Raw genomic sequence first — 23,437 nt, 5'->3', positions numbered from 1 at the left:
CTGAGAAAGTAAGTTATTACAGAGGCCCAGACTGGCATTCTGTATATTCTGGCAAATGCCAGTGAGCCTGCTTTAATGTGCCATAGACAGTCATTACAGTATTTATTGGGCCTGTGGGGGGCAATATGGGCCTCTGTGTGCTTGAAATGCCAGGGCCTATTTTGAATCTCAGTCTGGACCTCATAGTTCAATGCATCCCAATGCTCATTTGTGTGCCAGTGGGGTTACCAAAGAAATTCTGATAGTATAACTTTAAAACAGGAAAAATTGTGTGAATAAACAAAGGGAAACATGGAAACAAATTATACAAGTAGCCATTCTTTTTGTTCACTTTTGAGTTACACAGTAACATAGTAAGTTAGGTTGAAAAAAGACACACATCAATCAAGTTCGACCTTTTAAGTCTATATATATATATATATATATATATATATATATATATATATATATATATATATACTGGTCATTCTACATCATACTAAAAGTTATTTAAAGATTAACAACCCCTTTAATGCTTAATCTGGAATAAAAATTAAAATCAATATTATTATTCTCCTTTGTTTACAGTGAGAATATGGGTTATATCTACAGTATATTCCTTCCACTCAGCTTGGACCTTCTTTTGGATTACTTGGGTGAAGTTGTATTACTGGTGTTTGTTCAAAGCAGGGCATGAGTCACAATTTAGGCAATGTTTTTAGTACCTCCTACAACTATCTTTAGTAAGTCAGTGGAGGCACATATTGGGCAAAAATCATTTCCATAGATATGCATCCTACTGTTTATGACATAAAGATACTTACTCTTGTTCTTCAAAATATTGTGAGGTTAATGTGAGCATGTCTTGAAGGCCTGCATTTTATAACTTGAATTTTCATTCTTTAAGGGCGGAACAGTTATAGGCAGTGCAAGATGTCAAGATTTCCGAGGCCGAGAGGGACGACTTAAAGCAGCCTGCAATTTGGTAAAGAAAGGAATTACCAACTTGTGCGTAATTGGTGGAGATGGCAGCTTGACTGGAGCAGACACTTTTAGATTAGAATGGAGCGGCTTGCTGGGTGATTTAGTGAAAGCAGGTAATCCCATCTGAATCCTATATATAGGCTTTTTGGAAAAATAAACTGGGTAACTATGGTTTTAACTCATGTATCTTGTTCATCATTTTTCATATGTTTTCTTACAAAGTTTTATGTTTGTGAGCGATGTCCAAGTATAGACTAATATTTTTTTTTTTAATGTGAATACTTTCTAATTTTTTAAACAATAAAACCCAATGTAAATGATACATCATTGTCAAACGCTGTAAGTGTGCTACCTTCATTGGGCTAGCTGCAGGTCTTTGTGCTCTAAAACTGAGTGCACAGACCTTTGGCACTTTGTGATGAAGATGGAGTAAAATGTAAAAAAAATGGAGCATTGTGCCAGTTTTATTACAACCTGTCTTCCTGAATGTTCTATGTTTTATTATGTTTCCAAAAATGTCTATAGTGTCCTACTTCTTTCAACCCTTGATACATTGTCAAGCACCATATTGCAGTATTTTATCATCTTCAGTGTTGCAGTTTAGACACCCTTTAATCAAGTTGTCATAAAAAGTAGAATCAGGGATGGCAAGTGACTTTTCTGAGTTTCATAAAAGATTTGTATTCTGATTCCATCTAGAGACAAAATAACAGGATCTCAGAAAAGAGCCTGTACTTTGCATTGAGGGGGTTATTTATGTAAGGTCAAGTTTGTGAGGGTTTTACTACATCAAATAAACTCATAATGAATGCAAACAGGGACAAAAACTAGAATGCCTTGAATTGATCGAAATGTAGGCTAAAAAATGAATATAAGTATGGGATCCGTTATCCAGAAAGCTCCAAATTACGGAATGCCCATCTCCCATAGACTTCATTTTATCCAAATAATCCAAATTTTTAAAAATGATTTCTTTACTCTGTAATAATAACAGTATCTTGTACTTGATCCAAACGAAGATATAATTAATCCTTATTAGAAGCAAACCCAGCTTATTGGGTTTAATTAATGTCTACATGATTTTCTAGTAGACTTAAGGTATGAAGATCCAAATTATGGAAAGATCCGTTATCCAGCAAACCCCAGGTCCTGAGCATTCTGAATAACAGGTCCCATACCTCTACCTGAATGTATATTATCTGGGTAACTAGACTAAGTTATTTATCAAAGGTGGAATTTTAGAGGTTTCTTATACCTCGAATGAACTCAGAACTCACAATGGTTTCTAAGTTAAGAAAAAACTCAAATGGAAAAAACTCAAATCAGTGAATTTGGGGTTAGAAACCAAAAAACTCGAATTAATCTAGTTTTCCATGGGAAAAAAAACCTTGAATAGCTCAAATTAATTGAGTTTTTGAGAGCAAACCACTGTAAAAAGACCCAAAAATCATGAAGGCTAAAAACATCTTTAAATAGTTCAAGGGTCCTCTGCCATTGACTTCTACATGACCTTGACAGGTTTTAACTGGAGTATTTTGAGATTTGGCCTTATAGCAGCTTCAGGGCATAATAAATCTCAAAAATTTTGAGGTTTTTCTTTTTATCCTGAAATATATTAGAAAAATTCGAATTTTTCTGGAAAACACAACTCGATCTTTAAAAAATAACCCCCTGAATATGTAATGCCCCCTTCTTAATGAGTGCCTTGCCTATTGCATGCATACGTGAATCAGTAACTTTTAACTCTAGACAGCTATGAGCTGCTGATTTTGCTTTCTCACATACTGCATTATCTATGGTAACATGTGTAAATTTCTTCTATGAGTTTATATGAATTAAGACGCCTGGGTGTTTTGTTTAGGTAGAATTACTGCTGACGAAGCCAAAAAGTCCAGTTACCTGAATATCGTTGGCTTGGTTGGATCCATCGATAATGATTTCTGTGGAACAGATATGACAATCGGCACAGATTCTGCCTTGCATAGAATAATGGAAATAGTAGATGCCATCACAACTACTGCACAAAGGTAAGCAATTACACCTTATTTTGTCTTATTGTAGACTAGAAAGGTAAAATATAAAGGTAGTACTAACTAAATATTGTATTTAATTAGCCATTTTCCTCTTGACTTTAATTCTTGACATTCATTTTGGGGCTCAGTTATTCATTTATTAGATCTTGTTTTGGCACCAATCCGCCCCCCCCCCCCCCAAAGTAACATGAGTGATGTTGTTTTCATTGATTTATAACCGCTGACCTGATATTCATTGTCATTCATTATTATTCATTGCCTTAAGCATTGAATTATATAGCATAGAGATACATCGAGTACACCAATATGGATTTTTTATAACCCTTTGCTAATACTGTATTTTCTTTAAGTATATATTTACATACTAGTACAGGTATGGGATCGGTTATCTGGAAACTCATTATCCGGAAAAGCCATCTCCCATAGACTCCATCTTATCCAAATAATCCATATTTTAAAAAAATATTTCCTTTTTCTCTGTAATAATAAAACAGTGCCTTGTACAAACTAAGATATAATTAGTCCTTATTGGAAGCAAAACCAGCTTATTGGGTGAATTTAATATTTAAATGATTTTCTAGTAGACTTAAGGTATGAAGATCCAAATAATAGAAAGATCTGTTAATGGGGAAAACGAAGGTCCCGAGCACTCTGGATAACAGGTCCCATACCTGTAATTTATCATTTTGATCAGTTATTACTGTTTTTCAGTCACCAGAGGACCTTTGTTCTTGAAGTGATGGGTCGACACTGTGGGTATGTATTGCACTGTGTGTCAGTATAAACACTGAATAATTCCTAGCAACAAGTCATTGTTGCCTAGAATTTGTTGTCTTATTTTGTTTACCGGGGCGAGTAACTATATACAAATAAATACACTGTAAATGTATCAGCTTATATTTTTATATTAGTTTGTTTCACAGAACATTCATATGAAATTTTACCATACCGGAAACTCAACCCAAAAACTTTCTCTCTTCATCTAAAAGGCATACGGCCAACTCTGTTTGCAGAGCGTTGGTTTGTCATTGGTTAGAAGCCAGGCACATTGGGTTTCTGCTGATGGGGACAGGCAGGGTAAGCAAGACCTTAGTACAGTTTTAATGAGGGAGGGTCAGTCTGGCCAATCAGCAGTTGAGTACATTGAGTGGAACTGTAGTGCTCTCTTGTTTGTGATCACAGGCAATAGGCCAGCAATGGGAATCCGGGTCTATTGTTCCCCAGTTAGTAAGTGCCGTTGGAGAAACATCTTTTTCTAGTGTGAAGCAGCACTCGAGACCCTTCTGTAGTATAATTCTAGTTTTAAGCCATTTTTATGCTATACCCGGTATTTTTTTTCCTTCCTTTTATTTCATTTTATTGAACTTACATTGGGAGGCCCATTTATTCGAATTCATGTGAATTTTTTTTAATCCGAATATACTCCAATCGACTGGGAGGTTATTTTGGAAAAAAAATTGGAATGTCTAATATTCAATCGAATGGTTCCGACCTAAAATTTCGATCCACATTTGCTTTGTTCGAATCAAGTTTTTCTTGAAATAACTTGAATGTCAGGAAGGCTATTAACATCTTCAAATGGCTCAACGGACCTCTGCCATTGACTTGTACTTGAACTCAGCAAGTTTAAGGTGGTGAATATTCAAATTAGGACTGTTTCCATGGTCGAGGGGTGATAAATATCACATTCAAATAGGAGGATCAAAATTCAAATGTGTGAGTTTTGAGACTCGAAAATTCGAATTTCGAATTTACTACTGTAGTTGACCCTTGATAAATCTGCCCCTTAATATTGTCAATATAGTTTGTGTATTTGATACACCGCTAACTTCTTGCATCTCTCTTTTTTAAAAGGTATTTGGCCTTGGTAACAGGCCTTGCCTGTGGTGCTGACTGGATTTTCATTCCAGAATCACCACCTGAAGAGAACTGGGAAGAACATCTTTGTAGAAGGTTAAGTGAGGTAATATAGATTTCCTAAAAATATAGACATTATATTATGAAATTATTAGTACTTGTGCTAACTTGTGCAAAATTCCAATATACCACTTACTTACTGTTCTGCATGTATTGATATCTAAGACCGTGATAATGGCTAGAACACCTCTAGGATTTACCATAGTCTAGTCGTTTGAATTAGTACCTCTTCCTTAAGGATTATACATTACATTAAGACAATTCTCTGCCGGTTATTTTTGTTATGACTTCCCACACATTGCTAAATCCTCATTCATCATTACTTTTTACTCTTCTGTGTTTGTTTATACTGAAAGTTATTTCAGTCGATGTACAACAGAATTTTTAAAAAAGTCTGTTATAAATACTGTATGTGCTGCAGAAATGTTTTTGTTTGACTGTGTCTCATAGCACCCTCTCCTTGTAAAAGTGCTAACTGCATGTGTGTTTACAGACAAGAGGACGTGGATCACGACTTAACATTATCATTGTTGCTGAAGGAGCAATTGATGTACTTGGCAAACCCATAACATCCGATTTAATTAAAGATGTAAGTTGAATTCAGACAATGGTAGCAATATAATTGGGGGTATACAGTTATAGGGACATGGGAGAAGGTTCGTCAACTAAATGAACAGCACCAAAGATAACTACAAAATATACAACTATGGTAGTTGCCATTAAATCTAAAAAAAAATGTTGGCTAAGTCTTTTGAACAGTTCTATATTTAAAAAGTAAAAACTAAAACTGCCAGCTATTAATAAGGCATATAAAGAGCTACCATCATTAAGCTGTATCAAGCCATACTAAGGGGGTACATTACCACTTAAAACTGTTGCATTGGCAAGTCAACATATTATCCCTCATTGCAACTGGTAAACTAATGCTTGTTCTTTTTATATATGTAACAGTTAGTGGTAAAACGTCTTGGATATGACACAAGGGTCACTGTGCTTGGCCATGTTCAGCGAGGTGGAACACCATCCGCCTTCGACAGAATTTTGGTAAGAAGAAATTAAATGTATGTTCTTTCGTTATGATTTGTGGCATATTGACTGTCATGTCTGCAGGTCAGTAGTTAGCCTTACCTGACAGTTGCATTTGTCCTTTAGGGAAGCCGAATGGGTGTTGAAGCTGTGATGGCCCTGTTGGAGGGAACCCCAGATACACCTGCTTGTGTGGTCAGTTTGTCTGGAAATCAAGCCGTTAGACTTCCACTGATGGAATGCGTACAAGTGGTAAGCATTTTCCATTGGCAAACCAAACAAAATTCATTAAAAATATTCATTATAAATTGTTTATAATATATGTGTATATAAAAAATGAAAACAGGGAAAACTGAATGGGGCTGGTAATAAACATGTTTGTAATACTAATAGACTAAGGAAGTGACACAAGCGATGAATGAGAAAAAGTTTGCAGAAGCCTTGAAATTACGAGGAAGGTAAGAGCTTCTAATATATTAATCTATTATATGTATATGTATGTGAGTCATAAGTAACAATCTGTGAATAGAACATATAATTAGACCATTTTTAATTATATAATATATTATAGATTATCATTATAATATAATAATACATTAAAAGCCTGTGCATACCCTGAGGGAAATTGTACAATCTTGAGGAATGTTGGTACACCCAGTAGACTTCCAATCAGCTTCTTTATTTTTGCAGGAGTTTTGAAAACAACTGGAAGGTTTATAGAACCTTGGCTCATGTCAAACCTCAATCTACAAAGGTAAAAAACAGGGGAATTTAAAACTTTTTTGTGTGCAACCCCTCCCAACTTATCCAGCATTTAGTAAGACCCCCACAGTGCCTTTTAACTAGGTAACTGTATATTCAAATACTATTGTATAAATCATAAGATATTGGAAGGCACCCTAAAACTCACATTACCTGGCATTTCAGCCTTCCAATGCTTTGGGACACAAAGGGTTTTACTCGAGCTTTGTAAGAAAGCTTTTGTTGTGAAAGTATAGTAAACTCTTTGTTTTCCCTATAGAGTGGCTATAATCTGGCTGTTCTGAATGTCGGAGCACCTGCAGCAGGCATGAACGCAGCAGTGAGGTCCACAGTGAGAATTGGCATTATTCAAGGTCACAGAATGTTTGCTGTTCACGATGGATTTGAGGGACTTGCAAAAGGACAGGTAGATAGGTTTTGGCTTCTACATTAGCAGTATTGTAGTAATGTTATATGGCAAGTTTTATCACCATATTGTGAGCATTACTGTTTTATAGCATTCATTCTTTCCATCCCCTGGAACATCAGTGTCCAGCAAGGATAACGTAGAAGTAATCTGTTCTAGGTTCCAGGAGAGATATTGGCAAAGCAGGGCTGCCATCAGAAATCATGGGACCCTGTATGACAACATTTTCTGGGCACCACCTCAGATCCCCCCCACCCCACAGTATAAAGGCGACAAAGACATCAGCGCTAAATTTTATAAATAACCCTCCTCCCCATGTTCTAGTCAGGGTCCCCCTTCAAGTAAAAAAAGGAATATTGGTGACCTGGGCCCCCCATAAGTTGAAGAAAATTGTGGCCAGCCCTCACAAAAGTTAAAAAAACATTGGTGGTCAGGGTCCCCCGTAAAAGTTGGCCAGGGGTTGAAAAAAAAGACCATTGGTGTTCAATGGAACTTACCGTTAAAGGAGAACTAAAACTTAGCTAAAGAAGTAGGTAGAAATGCAGTACATTATGTTTTCAGCTTCTATACCAGCCCAAGGCAACCCCAGCCCTTTAACAGTAAAGATATGTGTCTCCAAAGATGCCCCAGTAGCTCCCCATCTTCTTTTCTGCTGATTCACTGCACGTGCTCTGTGCTGCTGTCACTTACTGAGCTTAGGGACTGACTCACAATATACAGTACACATAGAATCCAAATGTAATAATCAGCTGTCTGTAGCAGACATTTTCCAAGATGGTGACCCCCTGTGACAAGTTTGAAGTCCACTATCATTGATGCTATTGAGAAGCTGAAACTAGGTTGGTGCAATAAGCTATGTATATAAAATATGGCATTTTTAGTCATATTTATTCTTAGGGTTTAGTTCTCCTTTACACGACTTCTTCATTTCCCTTTTGGTTGGCTTCTCTTCTTCGGCTCCTTGCGGGTGCTGTTTCCGAAACTCAAGGGGGCCAGGCTTATCTGGGAAGTGCAGTACAGCCAGGCCCTCCTTATACTTTAAAACCACTGGGCCTGATGCAGCTGCCACCCCTGTGCCCCCCTGATGGTGGCCCTGGGGCAAAGTCTAGGTTGGGAGAGACATATCTAAATTTTCACGAATATTTTCCAAAACATCTCATAGAAACTGCCACCTTTTCAATGGTAGTCATTTATGTGTTACTCTATTTAACTGATGTATTTCGTTTTACGCCTTATCCCGGATGATGCACATATTCAGTTCTGCATAGTATATCCATTGGAAACTACTGAAGTTCTTTCCATTTACTAAAATACTGAGAGTTATTTACTGATATACAATAGTTGAAAGATGATTTTATACATATACGTAAGCCCAATTATTTAAGGCATAAAAATAAGATTACAGCCTGGTAAATTTCTGCACAGGTATGATTTGTGAACTCTTCTCCTATGATTGATATATTAGCATAGCAGTAAGCCTGTGCGTTTTTAATAGATTGTTAAAGCCCCTGCAATTGGTATGACTCATGTTGTGTTTCCTCCATTGATAGATTGAAGAAATTGGATGGAGCGGTGTTGGTGGATGGACTGGACAAGGAGGATCCCATCTTGGCACAAAGAGGTAAATTATAATGTGCTCTTTGTGTGTATCAACCTCATTGCCATAACTTGTTACTATTGTACTCATAGTTTACTGTTTACATTGAGAGATGTGTTATAGGCCAGAAACCTACTGACTTCTGACATCCTTCTCCCTATTATGTTTGTATTAGAAATGGCCAGCTGCAAATACACACCAGCAGACTTACTGTATATATCTACATATAACTACTTTTCAGCATGTTTTTCATGTGCCAGTACCCTGTAATTTCTTATTTTTGTGCACAGTTGTAAAAACTTTGTGCCTAGAAGTACTAAATTGTGTGAGCTCTTCACAAATTGCTGTAGAGTCATAACCTGCAGATACATGGACAGCGATGAGGGAACACTGGCCAGTAGCACCGATAATCTTCTTATTCTTCTACCATCTATTTTAGATGTAATATACAAAGACTGCTTCCCTAGAAGTACTTATAGCACAAGAACTGTTCTCTAAAGCAGCTGCACTGTTCACAATGAAAGGCAGGATGGGGGAAGGAAGCATTGAATATGTAATTATGGAGGACTTGATCACCTTTTTTTTTTTTATATGGTACTGGGTAGAGATCAGACACTAGTTACATTCACTGTGGAACCTGAATTCCTTAAACAAATAAATTACTTATTATCCATCCTATAATTGTTTTAAGGAAACACTTTTGACTAGGAAAACTGTAATGATTAGGGTGCTGAATAACGCGTACAGACACTTATCTGTTAATTCCCAACTGTTCTATATATAATTTATTTTAATTCTATACAGATACAGATGTCTGTTAAATCTACCCTTGCTAGCTTGCTAACTTCAAAAACGTTGGTAACCCCCTAGTGACTGTAATTAAAAAAAAACCGCAGTTAGCAGATTGAATGGGATTGGCTTGTGATGACTGGATGTCAATCACTCTTAAAAATCGCAGAAAGGAAACATCTGATATGTTGTATATAGTTTAGAATAGTTTAGAATGCTGATAAAAACGAATTGCTCATTGGTTCTTGCTGGCAACTTCATTGGTGCACCTATAGTAAGTAATTAACCCCTATTGCTGTGTTTTATTAATTATCTATCTTTGACACAGGACTCTGCCCAAGAAATACCTGGAAGAAATCAGCAATAACATAAGCAGCTATAACATACATGGGCTGATCATTATCGGTGGTTTTGAGGTATGTTTTAAAAAAACAGTTTTTTCTAGCTTATTCCCAAGATAGAGAATTTAAAGGTCCAGTACCTTAAACCATAAAAGACATATTTTACACTTCAGTTTCATAAGGGCAGAGATGCGTGTAGCCAGGGTGTATCTTCATACTCCTAGCTCTCTCAAATGTAAGAGAGATGTAAAACTACTCAGGACATGAGGGGAAGCTATTTTAAGATAAGATTTAAAATTGTGTTTGATACTGTTATCAATTATTTCAGGCATTTACAGGCAGCTTGGAACTTATGGAAGGCCGTTGCAAGTATGAAGAGCTATGTATACCCATTGTCGTCATTCCCGCCACTGTATCAAACAATGTCCCCGGATCTGATTTCAGTATTGGCGCAGATACTGCTCTCAATACTATTACAGTTGTAAGTATTTCTCAATTCTGCTGTCTTCTTTCATTGCCTGTAATCTACTTGTATATTGCATTTTAATAAGTTAATATCTACTTGTGTTTCTTTATCTATCAGAAGAGAACATATACGGTACCATAGTATATGGAGTGTTTACATTGCATTTACTTCACAATTATTAAATAGTAAAATGCAAGAGTATAGCTTATTATGGCTACTTTCTTTGCCTATTTGCATTCAATTCTAGCCCATCCACCATCAACTGCAATAATTAAAGTACATAATAATAATAATAATTAAAGAACATATTCATGACCAGTTGGTGTGTTCTGGCTTTACCCCTGCCAAGGCAAAAATATGGCATGTCCCATTCAGAGACGTTTCTGTGCTGAAGCATGGTGATGTCTTTAGAAGGGAAGACAATAAAAATGTTCTGTTCGGAGTTCTCACTATCTATCTCACTATCATCTAATATCTGCCTGTGAGCTCTATTTCATTTGTGTGAGCTGCACACTGTAATTAAAGGCTGCCAGTGCTCCTCTCATATTGTTAGGTACAACTCTTAATGCAAATTTCATTTTCATAGTTAACCTTTAGGGCAGAGATACACGGGCAGATTCTGAGAGATTAGTTGCCCACCGACAAATCTCCTCTTCTTCGGGGCGTCTAATTTTCCGGAACTGCCTTCCTGCTGGCTAGAATGAAAATCTCTGGCGGGATGCCAATTAGAGCTTTTCGTTTTCCAAAGTCACCTGAAGTTTCCTCGTGAGGCGACTTCAGAAAACGAAGCATTTTGAGTGCCATCCCACTGGCGATTTTCTAGCCAAAGGGAAGGCAGAGAGGAGATTTGTCACCGGGTGACTAATCTCCCCAAATCTACTCGTATGCAGTGGCGTAACTACCGGGGGAGCAGGGGGTGCGATTGGGCCAGGGCCCGCAACCCCTCAGGGCCCCGGCAGCTCACGCGCCACTCTGTTCTAAGGGAAAATGCAGCCGTTTCCAGCCGTACGGAGGGGCGGGGCCCGGCTGCACATCCCGCGCCAGGGCCCGCCCCCCTCTAGTTACATCTCTGCCCTTAGTGAACATGTGTTGTAGCTCAACTAATAATGTGCATAATTAAGGTGAATTTGACCAAAAGAGCCCTCCTCTGTAAACCAAACTATATTTCTGTAGATGCTTTCTGCTGCACACTTAGGGGCAGATGTAAGAAGGGTCGAATATCGAGGGTTAATTAACCCTCGATATTCGACTAGGAACTAAAATCGTTCGACTTCGAATATCGTAGTCGAACGATTTAGCGCAAATCCTGCGAACGATTAAATCCTTCGAATCGAACGATTCGAAGGATTTTAATACAACGATCGAAGGAATATCCTTCGATCAAAAAATCTTAGGCAAGCCTATGGGGACCTTCCCCATAGGCTAACATTGACTTCGGTAGCTTTTAGCTGCCGAAGTAGGGGGTCGAAGTTTTTCTTAAAGAGACAGTACTTCGACTATCGAATGGTCGAATAGTCGAACGATTTTTAGTTCGAATCGTTCGATTCGAAGTCGAAGGTCGAAGTAGCCCATTCGATGGTCGAAGTAGCCCAAAAAACACTTCGAAATTCAAAGTTTTTTTAATTCGAATCCTTCACTCGAGCTTTGTAAATGTGCCCCTTAGCATTACCTTAGTGAATATATGTGAATCACAACTAGCATGCCCTTTGCTTACCTATGCATTCTGAACCACTTCATGACATAGGTACAGCCTATCATGTTGGTATAAACATTAGTGGGTATCTACAGAATAAGACATGAAGACATAAGGATAGAAAGTAGGCCATTGGAACCAGTGATCCTTAATGTACATAAACAGCATCTTCGCTCTGTTCCTATAAAAAAAAACAGAACAGCATTTCACATTCATTAAGTGTTAAAAAAAAGTTGGTTACATTTGTTTTTAGATACTTCTTTCAACATTTCCTTCCTTCATTTTCTCTGCTTTTTAACGGCTAGCAGGAGGCTAATGAAGTATGCCGTGTCTTTTCATTCAAAAGACAGAACATAGAATCTGTGGTTCCCCCCATCCCCCTACAACTCCAGCAGCTGGCAAAAATATTTGACACAAACAAAATCTTGAGCATTGCATTTATGTCATACACAAGAGTCACAAGTAATCTGTATTTGTATTCTTCTAAACAGTGCTTTGTGATGTCATCGATTGTAATGGGTGCTTTGTAATGTCATTGGAATTCACGCATTATAAAGAAAATAACACCCCGTATTAACATATGAGAATAATATAGATCCCCCTGAAACTAGTGTAAATTAACTCGCACTGTAGCCTTTTACCTTTATATGATCAGGGAGCTCGTTGGACAGTGTCCTTATAATAAAAGAGAGCCATGAATATCCTGTAAATGATATCCTTATAAATGGTGCTTAGTGATGTAATTGGTTATAATCGGAGCTTAGTGATGTAATTTCTGTCACATGACTTACTAAAACTTGTGTATTATAATAAATAAAGTACCCCCTGTTGCAAAATGTGAGGATATTAGAAGTCATCTCAGAGTTTCATCATCTGTATAAAAACACTTGGCCTTTGGCCTTGTGCTTTTATATGGTCATGGAACTCCTCGGTGACTTATAATATCCTTATAATTTACAAGAAGGGGTACTTCATTCACTAAATATTTTGCATTTACATAGGGGGATATATTATTCATTGAATAATTACCAATTAGAATTTCAGCATTGCTGAAGTAAAGTTCATGTAGGTTTGTTCATAAAAGGTGCATGTGTAATTATAAACATGTTAATAACCAACATCTTTTCTGCTTCCCTCAGACCTGCGATCGAATCAAGCAGTCTGCCGCTGGAACTAAGCGAAGAGTCTTTATCATTGAGACTATGGGAGGTTACTGTGGTTATCTGGCTACTATGGCAGGATTTGCTACTGGGGCCGATGCAGCTTATATTTATGAAGAAACGGTCAACATACATGATTTACAAGTAAGGACATTGAAAAACAATGCTTGGACATTCAGATGGCATGAGAAGTGTTTTCTTTTCTACCTTTCTGCTCAGATGGCTGTTATGGAAAGACACCACAGGAAGTGATATTTGCATAAATATATGTGGTTTCCCTCACACATTACCCCAACACTCCACTATATGGCTTTAAGAGAAAACTAGATCCTAATCCTGCACACATTGAAGAGAAAATGTCTGCCTTTTGTAAAAATAGACACATTTGGTTACATGGTTTGTACAAAGTATGTAAAAGCTGACGCACCCGGTCCATGCTTCAGTCCTAACAAAGTTAAAAATAAAGTGTATTTTCATTGGGGGAAGTAACACCATACTTGCTTTTTTCTTTATTTGGCATGACCTCTACCAAAGAAATCATTTAGCTTTTGAGCTTATAAACACCTTCTTTACTGCAGGGCTGTCCTTAAAGGAGAACTGAACCCCCCATGGCCGAAAGTCCGCACTCCCTCCCCCCTGCACAGTGTTACCCCAGAATTGTATCCCCTCTAGAAATAATGACAACACATGCAGAGTCATCGCAGCGGAGTTAAGGGCCGCCATCTACGGCGTTTCCTTATACTACGTAATGTGAGTGCCGTATTAGCGCATGGGCAGTTGGGGCAATCTTCTGGTTCGTGACAACTGCGCATGTGCCAAAAGTGATGCAAAGAAGGGAAGGAATACCGAAGCACCGGAAGATGGTGTCTGTGAGACTCTGCATGTGTGGTCAGTATTTCTAGAGGGGACACAATTCTGGGGTAACACTGTGCAGGGGGGGAGGCAGGGGGGGGCAGCAGGGACTTTTAACTGTGGGGGTTTAGTTCTCCTTTAAAGGGGCAGGGTTTATGAGAGCGCATGAAAAAAGAGAGGAGCTACTTCGCCATTTAAACATATCAAACATATTAAACATATCAAACAAAAATGCAACTCATCCCATGGTGGTTTGGTTTGGTTTAAACCAGTTGGGTGCATGTAGAAGCATTGTATCTTATACTATGCACATTTCCCCAGCACTCTACCATATATGGTTTGACGTGTTGCACCAGTGCCTCTATCTCAATTTCCCATATATTTATCAATTCACCTGCACTACTGTACGGATATCCAAAGACCATGCCCTGTTGATGGGTCACTAGAAGTAATTGGAGAACTGTATTTAGAAGCTGATGGCTGTTCCAAGTTAGCCATAGTAGCTACTGGTTAGGGTACCTGCCACGGGTGGGCCAGGTTCGGGCTGGCTCCTGCACAAAATCTAGCACTGGCGCGTCTGACCCTTTTGTGATGTCACCGTAAGGTCGGCGTGGGTCTATAAATAGAGGGGGAACGCCGGGCCGTGTGCGGGTAGGGAGGGGGCAGGTTAGGGTCGGGCCGGGTTGAGTATTTCTCGACCCACACACCACTAGTACCTGCAACTGCCGCAGTTGTCTATATAAAATGACTCTGCGAACTGAAAAAAAATAAAAATGGACGTGCATGTTTATGCGTATCCATTGTAATAAGCACAGAAAGAATTTTTACTGTTTGCCAGATTCTAAACCATAAAGCCCAGGATAACGCCTTCTTGATATGTATTTATTATTGTTACAGCTGAATGTCGAGCATCTTACAGAAAAAATGAAGACCACAGTAAAACGAGGTTTAATATTGAGGTATGTTATCTTTTAAAGGACAAGCAAAGTACAAAAAATACTGAGAGTTTTTTATTCACCCACAGAAACCAAACTCTATAAATCAGCCAGTGCATTTCTTCTTTAAAGGGATACTTTAATGGGAAAACATTTTTTTTTCAAAATGAATCAGTTAATAGTGCTGCTCCAGCAAATTTCTGCACTGAAATCCATTTCTCAAAAGAGCAAACAGATTTTTTTATATTCAATTTTGAAATCTGACATGGGGCTAGACATTTTGTCAATTTCCCAGCTGCCCCAAGTCATGTGACTTGTGCTCTGATAAACTTCAATCACTCTTTACTGCCGTACTGCAAGTTGGAGTGATTTCACCTTTTCCCCCCAAGCAGCCAAACAAAAGAACAATGGGAAGGTAACCAGATAACAGCTCCCTAACACAAGATAACAGCTGCCTGGTAGATGTAAGAACAACATTTAATAGTAAAAACCCATGTCTCACTGAGACACATTCAGTTATATTGAGAAGGAAAAACAGCAGCCTGCCACAAAGCATTTCTCTCCTAAAGTGCAGGCACAAGTCACATGACCAGGGGCAGCTGGGAAATTGACAAAATGTCTAGCCCCATGTCAGATTTCAAAATTGAATATAAAAAAAATCTGTTTGCTCTTTTGAGAAATGGATTTCAGTGCAGAATTCTGCTGGAGTAGCACTATTAACTGATGCATTTTGAAAAAAACATGTTTTCCGATGACAGGATCCCTTTAAAAAGCGGAACCAGACGGTGTTCTTTGCTGCAGAATATGGAGTCACCATCTTTACTTTGCTTTTTGGGTGTCCTTGCGGCAGTTTGGTCGGCATATATGCAGTACAGATACGATATTGTATTACACATACCTCAGCTTAAGCTACCATAGGGACACCTTACAGCATTATGCTACCTTTCTCTGCAGCAGTCACACCAGCCTGGGGTAAAATGTTATCGACTTTCTTCACTAGGGGTGCCTAAAATTGCCGTTTCCATCACCCATTACTATTTATATTTTTTTTGTATATATATTTTTTAAACTAATCAGTAGTATTTTTCTTTCTGTGTAAAAGGAATGAGAAGTGCAATGACAACTATTCAACAGATTTTATATTTAATCTGTATTCTGAAGAAGGAAAAGGAGTTTTTGACTGCAGGAAGAATGTCCTTGGTCACATGCAGCAAGTAAGAGGCTTATATTCATGGGAAATGGGGGGTGCTGTGCAGAAAGTCACAGAGGTTCTACCTCATAACGTTTGGGTAATGTTAGAAGACGTTTAAAGTTTGGTCTGCTGTGTATAAACGAACATACACTATTACTATTTGGGGGGAATTAATATTTTAGATCAGCACTCCAAGCCTCCGGAGAAAACTAAGGGAAGGGCAGATAAAGAATATAAAGTTCAGTCTGGCTATAATAACTACAAATCACCCAAAAAGTGATTCTCGTATATCTGCTGTAATTGCAGTTTGATGTAAGTGTCCATATTAGACCGTGTAAACCCTGTGAAACATACTAGCATCTTTTTAAAGGGGAACTATAGCGAAAATGAAAAATTAATATAAGCTTCAGCATACTGAAAAAAATAAACTTTCTAAATACAGTCAAATGAAAATACTGCAAGTTTATATTTACTATTCCTCTCTCAGCATCTGTTTCTCTTCATTCTGTCTTCATGCAGCAGTTCGGTGTCAGATGAATGATCCAATATATCTTATAGGGGGGGTTCCTTTCCTAGCAGATGAATTAGAGCTCACTCAAATAACTGATTCCAGTACAAACAAAATCAAACAAAATAACTGCCTTTTGCTCAAATCCTGCATGTAGAGAGACATGATGTCTGGTGATTTTAATAGAGTGAGCTCTAATACATCTTCTAGGCAAATGGAGCCTCCCCTATAAGATATATTGGATCTAACTGTCGATTAATATCTGACACCCAACTCCTGCATGAAGAAAAACAGTTGCTAAACGAGGAATAGTTAAGCTAAAGTTGATTATTTCAGAAACGGTACATAAATCTTAATTGATTGTATTTAGACAGTTTCTTATTTCAGTATGGCGAAGCTTATATTAAATTTTTGTGATAGTTTCCTCTTTAAAATTACTGGCTGTACCATAATCAGTCAGATTGTTGTATGTGTGTGGATGGCTGCAACAACTTTGCATGGTTCATGTGCTGGGATGGGATTTAAGACAGAAGTTTCAGGGTGCATTGACAGCAATTTGAGCAATTTCAGCCATTCTAGTTTAATTAAACATGAGTTTGGTCATGATGTTGCAGGTCTGTCCCTGATCAGATTGCACTGTGCAATCACTTAGATACTTCATTATTGGAAAGGGGGTTAACAACATGACAATAATGTAGAATCTATGTTTCAGAATTCCATTGGTAAGGAAAAATACATTGCCTAGTTGTTCTGGAGTAGTGTGGATCACTGGCAAGGAAAGGGTTAAACAGACCTGTCCCCACACATCTTAAAGGACCAGTAACATAAAAAAACCACCGCCGCGTGGTGGATCGTCGCCGATCCACCGTGCGGCGCTCGATTTCTTCTCCTTGGCTATCTCCTATAGAAGGCAGGGAGGAGAAATCGAGCGCCGCACAATGGATCATCGCCCGGTCACCGTTTCTGAAGAGGATCGGTAAGTAATTTCTTAATAAAAGCTTTGCGAATTAAACGTGAAAACTGTCTTGGTGTTATTTTTTCGTTAAAAAGAAACACATTTTAGAAAAAAATAAAAAAAATTATGTTACTGGTCTTTTAAGGCTCACATTACGTACACTATAATAAATCAGGCCAATTGCATGAGAGCAACAATGCAGAAAATATGTGAACAAGAGACTGTGAATTAACTAAAAGCAAATAATTTCATTTTGTTTTAGGGTGGAACCCCTACTCCCTTTGATAGAAACTTTGGCACGAAAATGGGTGCAAAGGCCGTCCTTTGGATGACAGGGAAAGTAAAGGAATTCTCCAGACATGGTATTTATCTCGAAAGAAAACTTTCTCTGAAATCATATAGCATGTTCCAGAATACTGAATAATGAATCATTTTCCAATCTTGCAGGCCGCATTTTTGCTAATACGCCAGACTCTGCTTGTTTGCTGGGAATGCGCAAGCGAAGTCTTGTTTTCCAGCCTCTGGTTGAACTTAAGGAGCAGACTGATTTTGAGTAAGTTACTTTACAGTTGTACCGTTTTCTTTGTAGACCTGTATTAGTTATTTTGTGTGCTACATTCCCATCATATATTCCTTATCACTGAATTTGTTCTGTGCTGCAAATGTCAGGTTTTATGGTTCAGCAGAGAGGGTATTTCACACTCAGAATTAAAGGGCCCTTTCTGGGAAAACACATTGACTGCAAAAAGTGTAGTATACTGTATAGGAGTATAGTAGTGAGAAATAATACAATTCTGTGTATGCAGATTCCCCCGGCAGCACCCGTTACTTGGATGGATCTTGTTCTCAAGCTGGCTTGGTCATATAACCTTGACCTTATTTGAGCAGTTCTTTGTTTCTCTTTGGTGTGAAGAGTTATCTCTATGCTCTCACAATGGCAACGCCCTTTAATGCTCATAAGTTCTGATGTTATACGTTCTCAAGTTTATAATAACTCATATGATTTCTTTGTTCAGACTCCACGGAGCTCATGTGAAATAAACGTTATCTTTTTACCTCAAATGATCTTCGGATGTCGAAGTTCCACAACAGTAGTCATTAGATATCTGCCGTATATGGGGCAAATTTACTAAAGGACGAATGGCCAGCATTCGCCAGCATGACGTCATTTTTTCATCGATTTACTAACGGGCGCAGGCATAACTTTGCTAGCGAAGGAGACTGATGCTGGCGCTCATTCGCACTCAATCGCCAGGCGTAGTTGCGCTCTGGCGAAGGAAGGTAACTGCTCAAATTCACTAAAATGTGTATTTTACTGAACGTTACCTCTTGCGCCAGAGCATTAACGCTAGCTCAACATCGCCAGCGTTCAGGTGCCCTGAACGCAACTTCACATGTTAGTGAATTAGCGTTGTCTGAGCGAATTTTCACCTGGCGAAGTGTTGCGCTGCCAGCGAAGCCGTCGCTGGAGAATTTTCGGTGCTTAGTAAATTTGCCCCTACGTATCCGTTCAGCTGCAGCTCCCAACAGTGACAGTCAAGGTTAGTTAAAAGGAAAGACATTACTCAGTGAACTTCAACCTTTCCAATACCCACCTACAGAATACAAATTGCATTCAAATATCACTGTCCTACTTGTATTGGTAGGGAATTCCATAACATAAAGAATCCCTATGTGTTTTGGAACCATGTTTCACACAAACTGGTTATACACAGGCAGATGCAAAGCTGCGTCTCAGCAGCCGAAAGCTGGAGAAGTTTCTCTAATTCGTCAGTGCAAGCATTTCATAGCGAACCTTCGCTAATGTTCGTTTCTGCTCAGCAAAACTTTGTTTGTACTCTTACACTTGGGTCAATTTGAATAGGTCGGGTATATAAAAGTCGTATGGACGTTTTTATTAAAATTCACACTTTAGTGAAATTGCGGAGTAACGATCATTCACCTGAGCGAAAATTCACCTGCCAGTAGGGCGCGAAACTGTGATAACGACGGTCTCTTTCGCTAGCGAATTGTCGTCTACACCTAACTTTTATTCAAATGAAGCAAATATTTATAATCAAATTGTATTCTTTAACTAGCATTATTCACAATTCATTTAGCACTGGCAATTTACAATGTATTTATTGGGGATCAGTCAGTGTGTGTATTGCAATTGATTTTTATATGCAGACAATGAACTTTCATGTTAATTCATTAGAGTGAGGCAATACAGGTCACTTTATAAATGAATTGCTTACAATTGAATGAATTCACCTTCATAACTGAACACTGTCCAGGTACCTAATACTTTTATTATATAACTGATTAATTGAATTTTAGTGGTGGTAGCATCGTTGAGCTGCTTCCCAACAACAGGAACTGGGCAACTCACTAAAATAAATGGAGCATGAACAGTGCAAAATACAGGAACTAAACTGCAAGAGAAGCCAATCAGCCTGCTAAAATCTGAAGCTTGTGTGAAAGGTCTGCAGGACATTAATGACAAAGTAACAATTTGATTAACAATAAATTTCATACCAAGGCCCATTCAATGCCCTAATCTCAATCCAACTGACGATCTGTGATGCACAAGCTCCATCCAACTAACCCAGCGGTTCCCAAACTGTGAGGCAAAGGGTGAGAGAGGAGCAGGGGTTTGGGCACCACGGTGAAGGCCAATTGAGTTGAGATTTTAAGAAAATATATATTGACTCGATGTTCCTGCAAGCTCCGTTTTTGGATTATTTTGAGTCAAATTTTAGGTGAACCCTTATTTATTGTAATGGTCGGCACCCAACACCAGAACAAATACCAAGCACCCTGGTCTCGGCTCGTGCTTCACCTGTAGTGTGACTGCCGTTGGCCTCCGGAGGAGCCCTCAGCTACTTGGATGCCACCAGGACTTAAACGAGAGGTGCAAGGCTAGAGGTTCTGGATAGGCAGAGGGGCACGACTGTAAAGCAAAGTCTTTGGGCAGAAGGTTGTAGTACAAGGCATTAGGCAATAGAGTAGTCAGATCAGGCCGGGTCGAGGCAGGCAGAGAATAAACGTAGTCAGGCAGGCAAGGGTCAAACCAGGAAGTCAATCAGAAAGGATTTAGCAGAAGAGGTAGTTGGTATTCAGGCAAGGGTCAAGATCCAGAGGTCAGAATAGTCAAAAAGCCAGGCAGGGGTCACAACAGGAATCAAAACAGGTTCAGACAGATTTAGCTTAAAGCTCAGAAGCACCAGGAACAAATCCTATAACGGGCAAGGTCTCACAGCCCCAATGAGCCTTATATACAGTTCAAATTGTGCGCTGGCGTCATTACGCCAGCGCGCCTGCGCCTTTAAATTCTTTTTTTTTATTTTTGTTATAAAATGCAAAATAAAAACCTTTTAAAAAAAATGTATTTTCTAACATAAACAATGTCCCTGTATACTGACTCTGGTAACTGGGGTTGGGTGTTTACTATGTGCTATAATTTCTGTCGTGCTCTGCTTCATTTTTAGTCATCGTCTCCCCAAAGAACAGTGGTGGCTGAAACTTCGCCCCATCCTGAAAATTCTCGCAAAATATAAAATCCACCTGGACACATCTGAACACGCACATATGGAACACATTACTCGCAAGACATCTCCTCCAACCAATATCTAGTGCAGTAGGTGCTGCCTGTTATGGAAGGATGGGGGGACATATGAAAGCCTGAATGGTGTGTTTTCAGCATGCAATGAATTTATTTTGCTATTTTAAAATATTAAATATTGAGATGTTCGCTTTCTAATGTAGACAAGAAATTTTAATATAAATTAAAGATAAAGGTGCTGTTCTGAACGTCCACTTGCCAAGAATAAACTCTTTTCTGTGATGCCAGGTAAAGTATTCTGAGACTACTGATCTACTACTGATCTGCCTAAAATATGCACATTAATCTATGTAACCAGCCAAATGAGAGTCTGTATCAAACTGCTGCCTTGGTTGTGTTATACCAGCCTGGGTTTTTTGGGTCGTTTATCTAAACAACTACTCAAATGGATTGTGTCACACCACAGTATTGCTTACAACTATTTAACTAAATGAAATTATACGACAAATGTCAGTTTCTATCTCAAACAAGCGCAAAATACTGTATTAATGACGTGTAAATGTATTGAATTAAAAACATTAAAACAAAACAATGGTGTTGTATTTTAATGGTGTTGGGCTTTTAACACTGAAGAACAGAAAATTGGGTTGATTTGTGGGTTGCAAGTCAGGCCCCATGGCTAGTGACAATAGTGTTATACCCCTGTAGGGTTGCCATGTTTACAGGAATTTTTTCCCGGCTGTGGTGGGGGCGGGCACAAAAGGGGCGGACCTTGATGCAAAAGGGAGCGGAGCCGCGGGGGTCACGTCACAAAAAGAGGCGGAGCCATGGCACGCGATGGCCAGAAGGCGAAGAAGAGGTAAGTTTGGAGCAGAGGCCAAGAGCTTTTGTTAACAAAAGGAACAGTAACGTCAAAAAATAAAAGTGTTTAAAGTAATGAAAATATAATGCAGTGTTGCCCTGCACTGGTAAAACTGCTGTGTTTGCTTAAGAAACACTACTATAGTTTATATAAATAAGCTGCCATGTAGCAATGGTGGCAGCCATTGAAAGGAGAAATGGCTCAGGTTACACAGCAGATAGCAAATAAGCTCTGTCTGTCTAATGGTGTTATCTGTTATCCATTAGTTATCCTGTGCCATATAGACGTTTTTCAAATTCCACCATTGCTCCCCAGCAGCTTGTTTATATGAACTATAGTAGTGTTTCTGAAGCAAACAGATCAGTTTTACAAGTGCAGGGCAACACTACATGATATTTTCATTACTTTAAAACACTTACATTTTTTGGTGTTACTGTTCCTTTAAGGCTGTTACAAATTTACCATTGCTGGTAAATTTGTAATGCTGGACCCGGCCTTGGCAGGTGTTTTACCTAGGCCAGTAAGATACCGGCCAGGTGGCAACCCTATACTGCTGTTGCCAGAGTTGCATCAAAGTAACATGCCGGGGGAATGAATTATAACCACAAACTCAAATATTCCAATTTTATCCAAGGAATGAGCACTGCTATCTTGCATTAATAACAATATCCTCTATACAGAATTGTTTTACAACGTAAAAAAAGCCACAAGTTATTTAATAGATATTTCTATATATTTTTATAGAATCTGAAGAAGCAGAATTCATTCTTCAAATTTTAGAAAGACATTTCCCGACAAAACTTATCATGACATCTTACAGTTCACAGATGATGCTTTTAAAACATTCTCAGATTTAAATACAGGTATGGGGCCTGTTATGTGGAATGCTTGAGACTATTCCAGATAATGGATCTTTTTGTTATTTGGATCTTTACACATCTAAGTGCTAGAAAATCATGTAAACATTAAATAAACCCAAAAGGATGGTTTTGCTTCCAATAATGATTAATTCTTACGGATCCCGTACCGTATATGAATAAGGGTTCATATTTAATAAGATATTCAGCCAACTCTTTTGTGAAGCCTTTGGCCTAATTTAAAAAATTTGTACTGACCCATCAGTAAAGGGTGCTTGCCAACACACCTTTGGAGAATTGGACAGCTCTTTTCAAGTGCATCACATACATTATGGTGTGCATTTTTATATAGGGTTGCCATCTTTTTTGGAAAAACATTAAAACCTTCCCTTTATTTCTATCTATCTTTCTTTCCTATTTATTTTATTTGCACAAGCATAAGTTTTCCTGCCCAGGCTGGTAAAAAAAAACAAGACAAATGACAACTTAATATCACATGTAGCATTTGATTTCTGCCTTCCAGGTGGGTATACTGGGACATTATGGACCACACTTTAAAATACAAAAAAAAAACAAAAA

The 23,437-nt window shown here is 38.4% G+C and overlaps 1 protein-coding gene across 3 annotated transcripts in view; it reads left to right on the top strand.

The window, feature by feature from the left end:
• pfkm.L (phosphofructokinase, muscle L homeolog) overlaps positions 1–21,728 on the top strand; it is a 55,650-nt gene extending 33,922 nt beyond the window's left edge. For all 3 annotated transcript variants that reach the window (XM_018247509.2, XM_018247512.2, XM_041582567.1), the window contains 19 exons: positions 887–1,076; positions 2,825–2,990; positions 3,708–3,752; positions 4,851–4,959; positions 5,407–5,502; positions 5,865–5,957; positions 6,066–6,191; positions 6,333–6,397; positions 6,630–6,693; positions 6,961–7,107; positions 8,658–8,728; positions 9,822–9,909; positions 10,163–10,315; positions 13,133–13,297; positions 14,903–14,964; positions 16,043–16,154; positions 17,858–17,957; positions 18,043–18,148; positions 21,066–21,728. In XM_018247509.2, the coding sequence (XP_018102998.1) occupies positions 887–1,076; positions 2,825–2,990; positions 3,708–3,752; positions 4,851–4,959; positions 5,407–5,502; positions 5,865–5,957; positions 6,066–6,191; positions 6,333–6,397; positions 6,630–6,693; positions 6,961–7,107; positions 8,658–8,728; positions 9,822–9,909; positions 10,163–10,315; positions 13,133–13,297; positions 14,903–14,964; positions 16,043–16,154; positions 17,858–17,957; positions 18,043–18,148; positions 21,066–21,210 (2,103 nt within the window). In that variant the 3' untranslated portion in view covers positions 21,211–21,728. The remainder of the gene's footprint in view (positions 1–886; positions 1,077–2,824; positions 2,991–3,707; positions 3,753–4,850; positions 4,960–5,406; positions 5,503–5,864; positions 5,958–6,065; positions 6,192–6,332; positions 6,398–6,629; positions 6,694–6,960; positions 7,108–8,657; positions 8,729–9,821; positions 9,910–10,162; positions 10,316–13,132; positions 13,298–14,902; positions 14,965–16,042; positions 16,155–17,857; positions 17,958–18,042; positions 18,149–21,065) is intronic.
• The last annotated feature ends 1,709 nt before the right edge of the window (positions 21,729–23,437 follow it).

This window comes from Xenopus laevis, chromosome 2L (genome assembly GCF_017654675.1).
Source record: "Xenopus laevis strain J_2021 chromosome 2L, Xenopus_laevis_v10.1, whole genome shotgun sequence".
Classification (NCBI taxonomy): domain Eukaryota; kingdom Metazoa; phylum Chordata; class Amphibia; order Anura; family Pipidae; genus Xenopus; species Xenopus laevis.
This window is presented reverse-complemented; position numbering and strand designations above follow the sequence as displayed.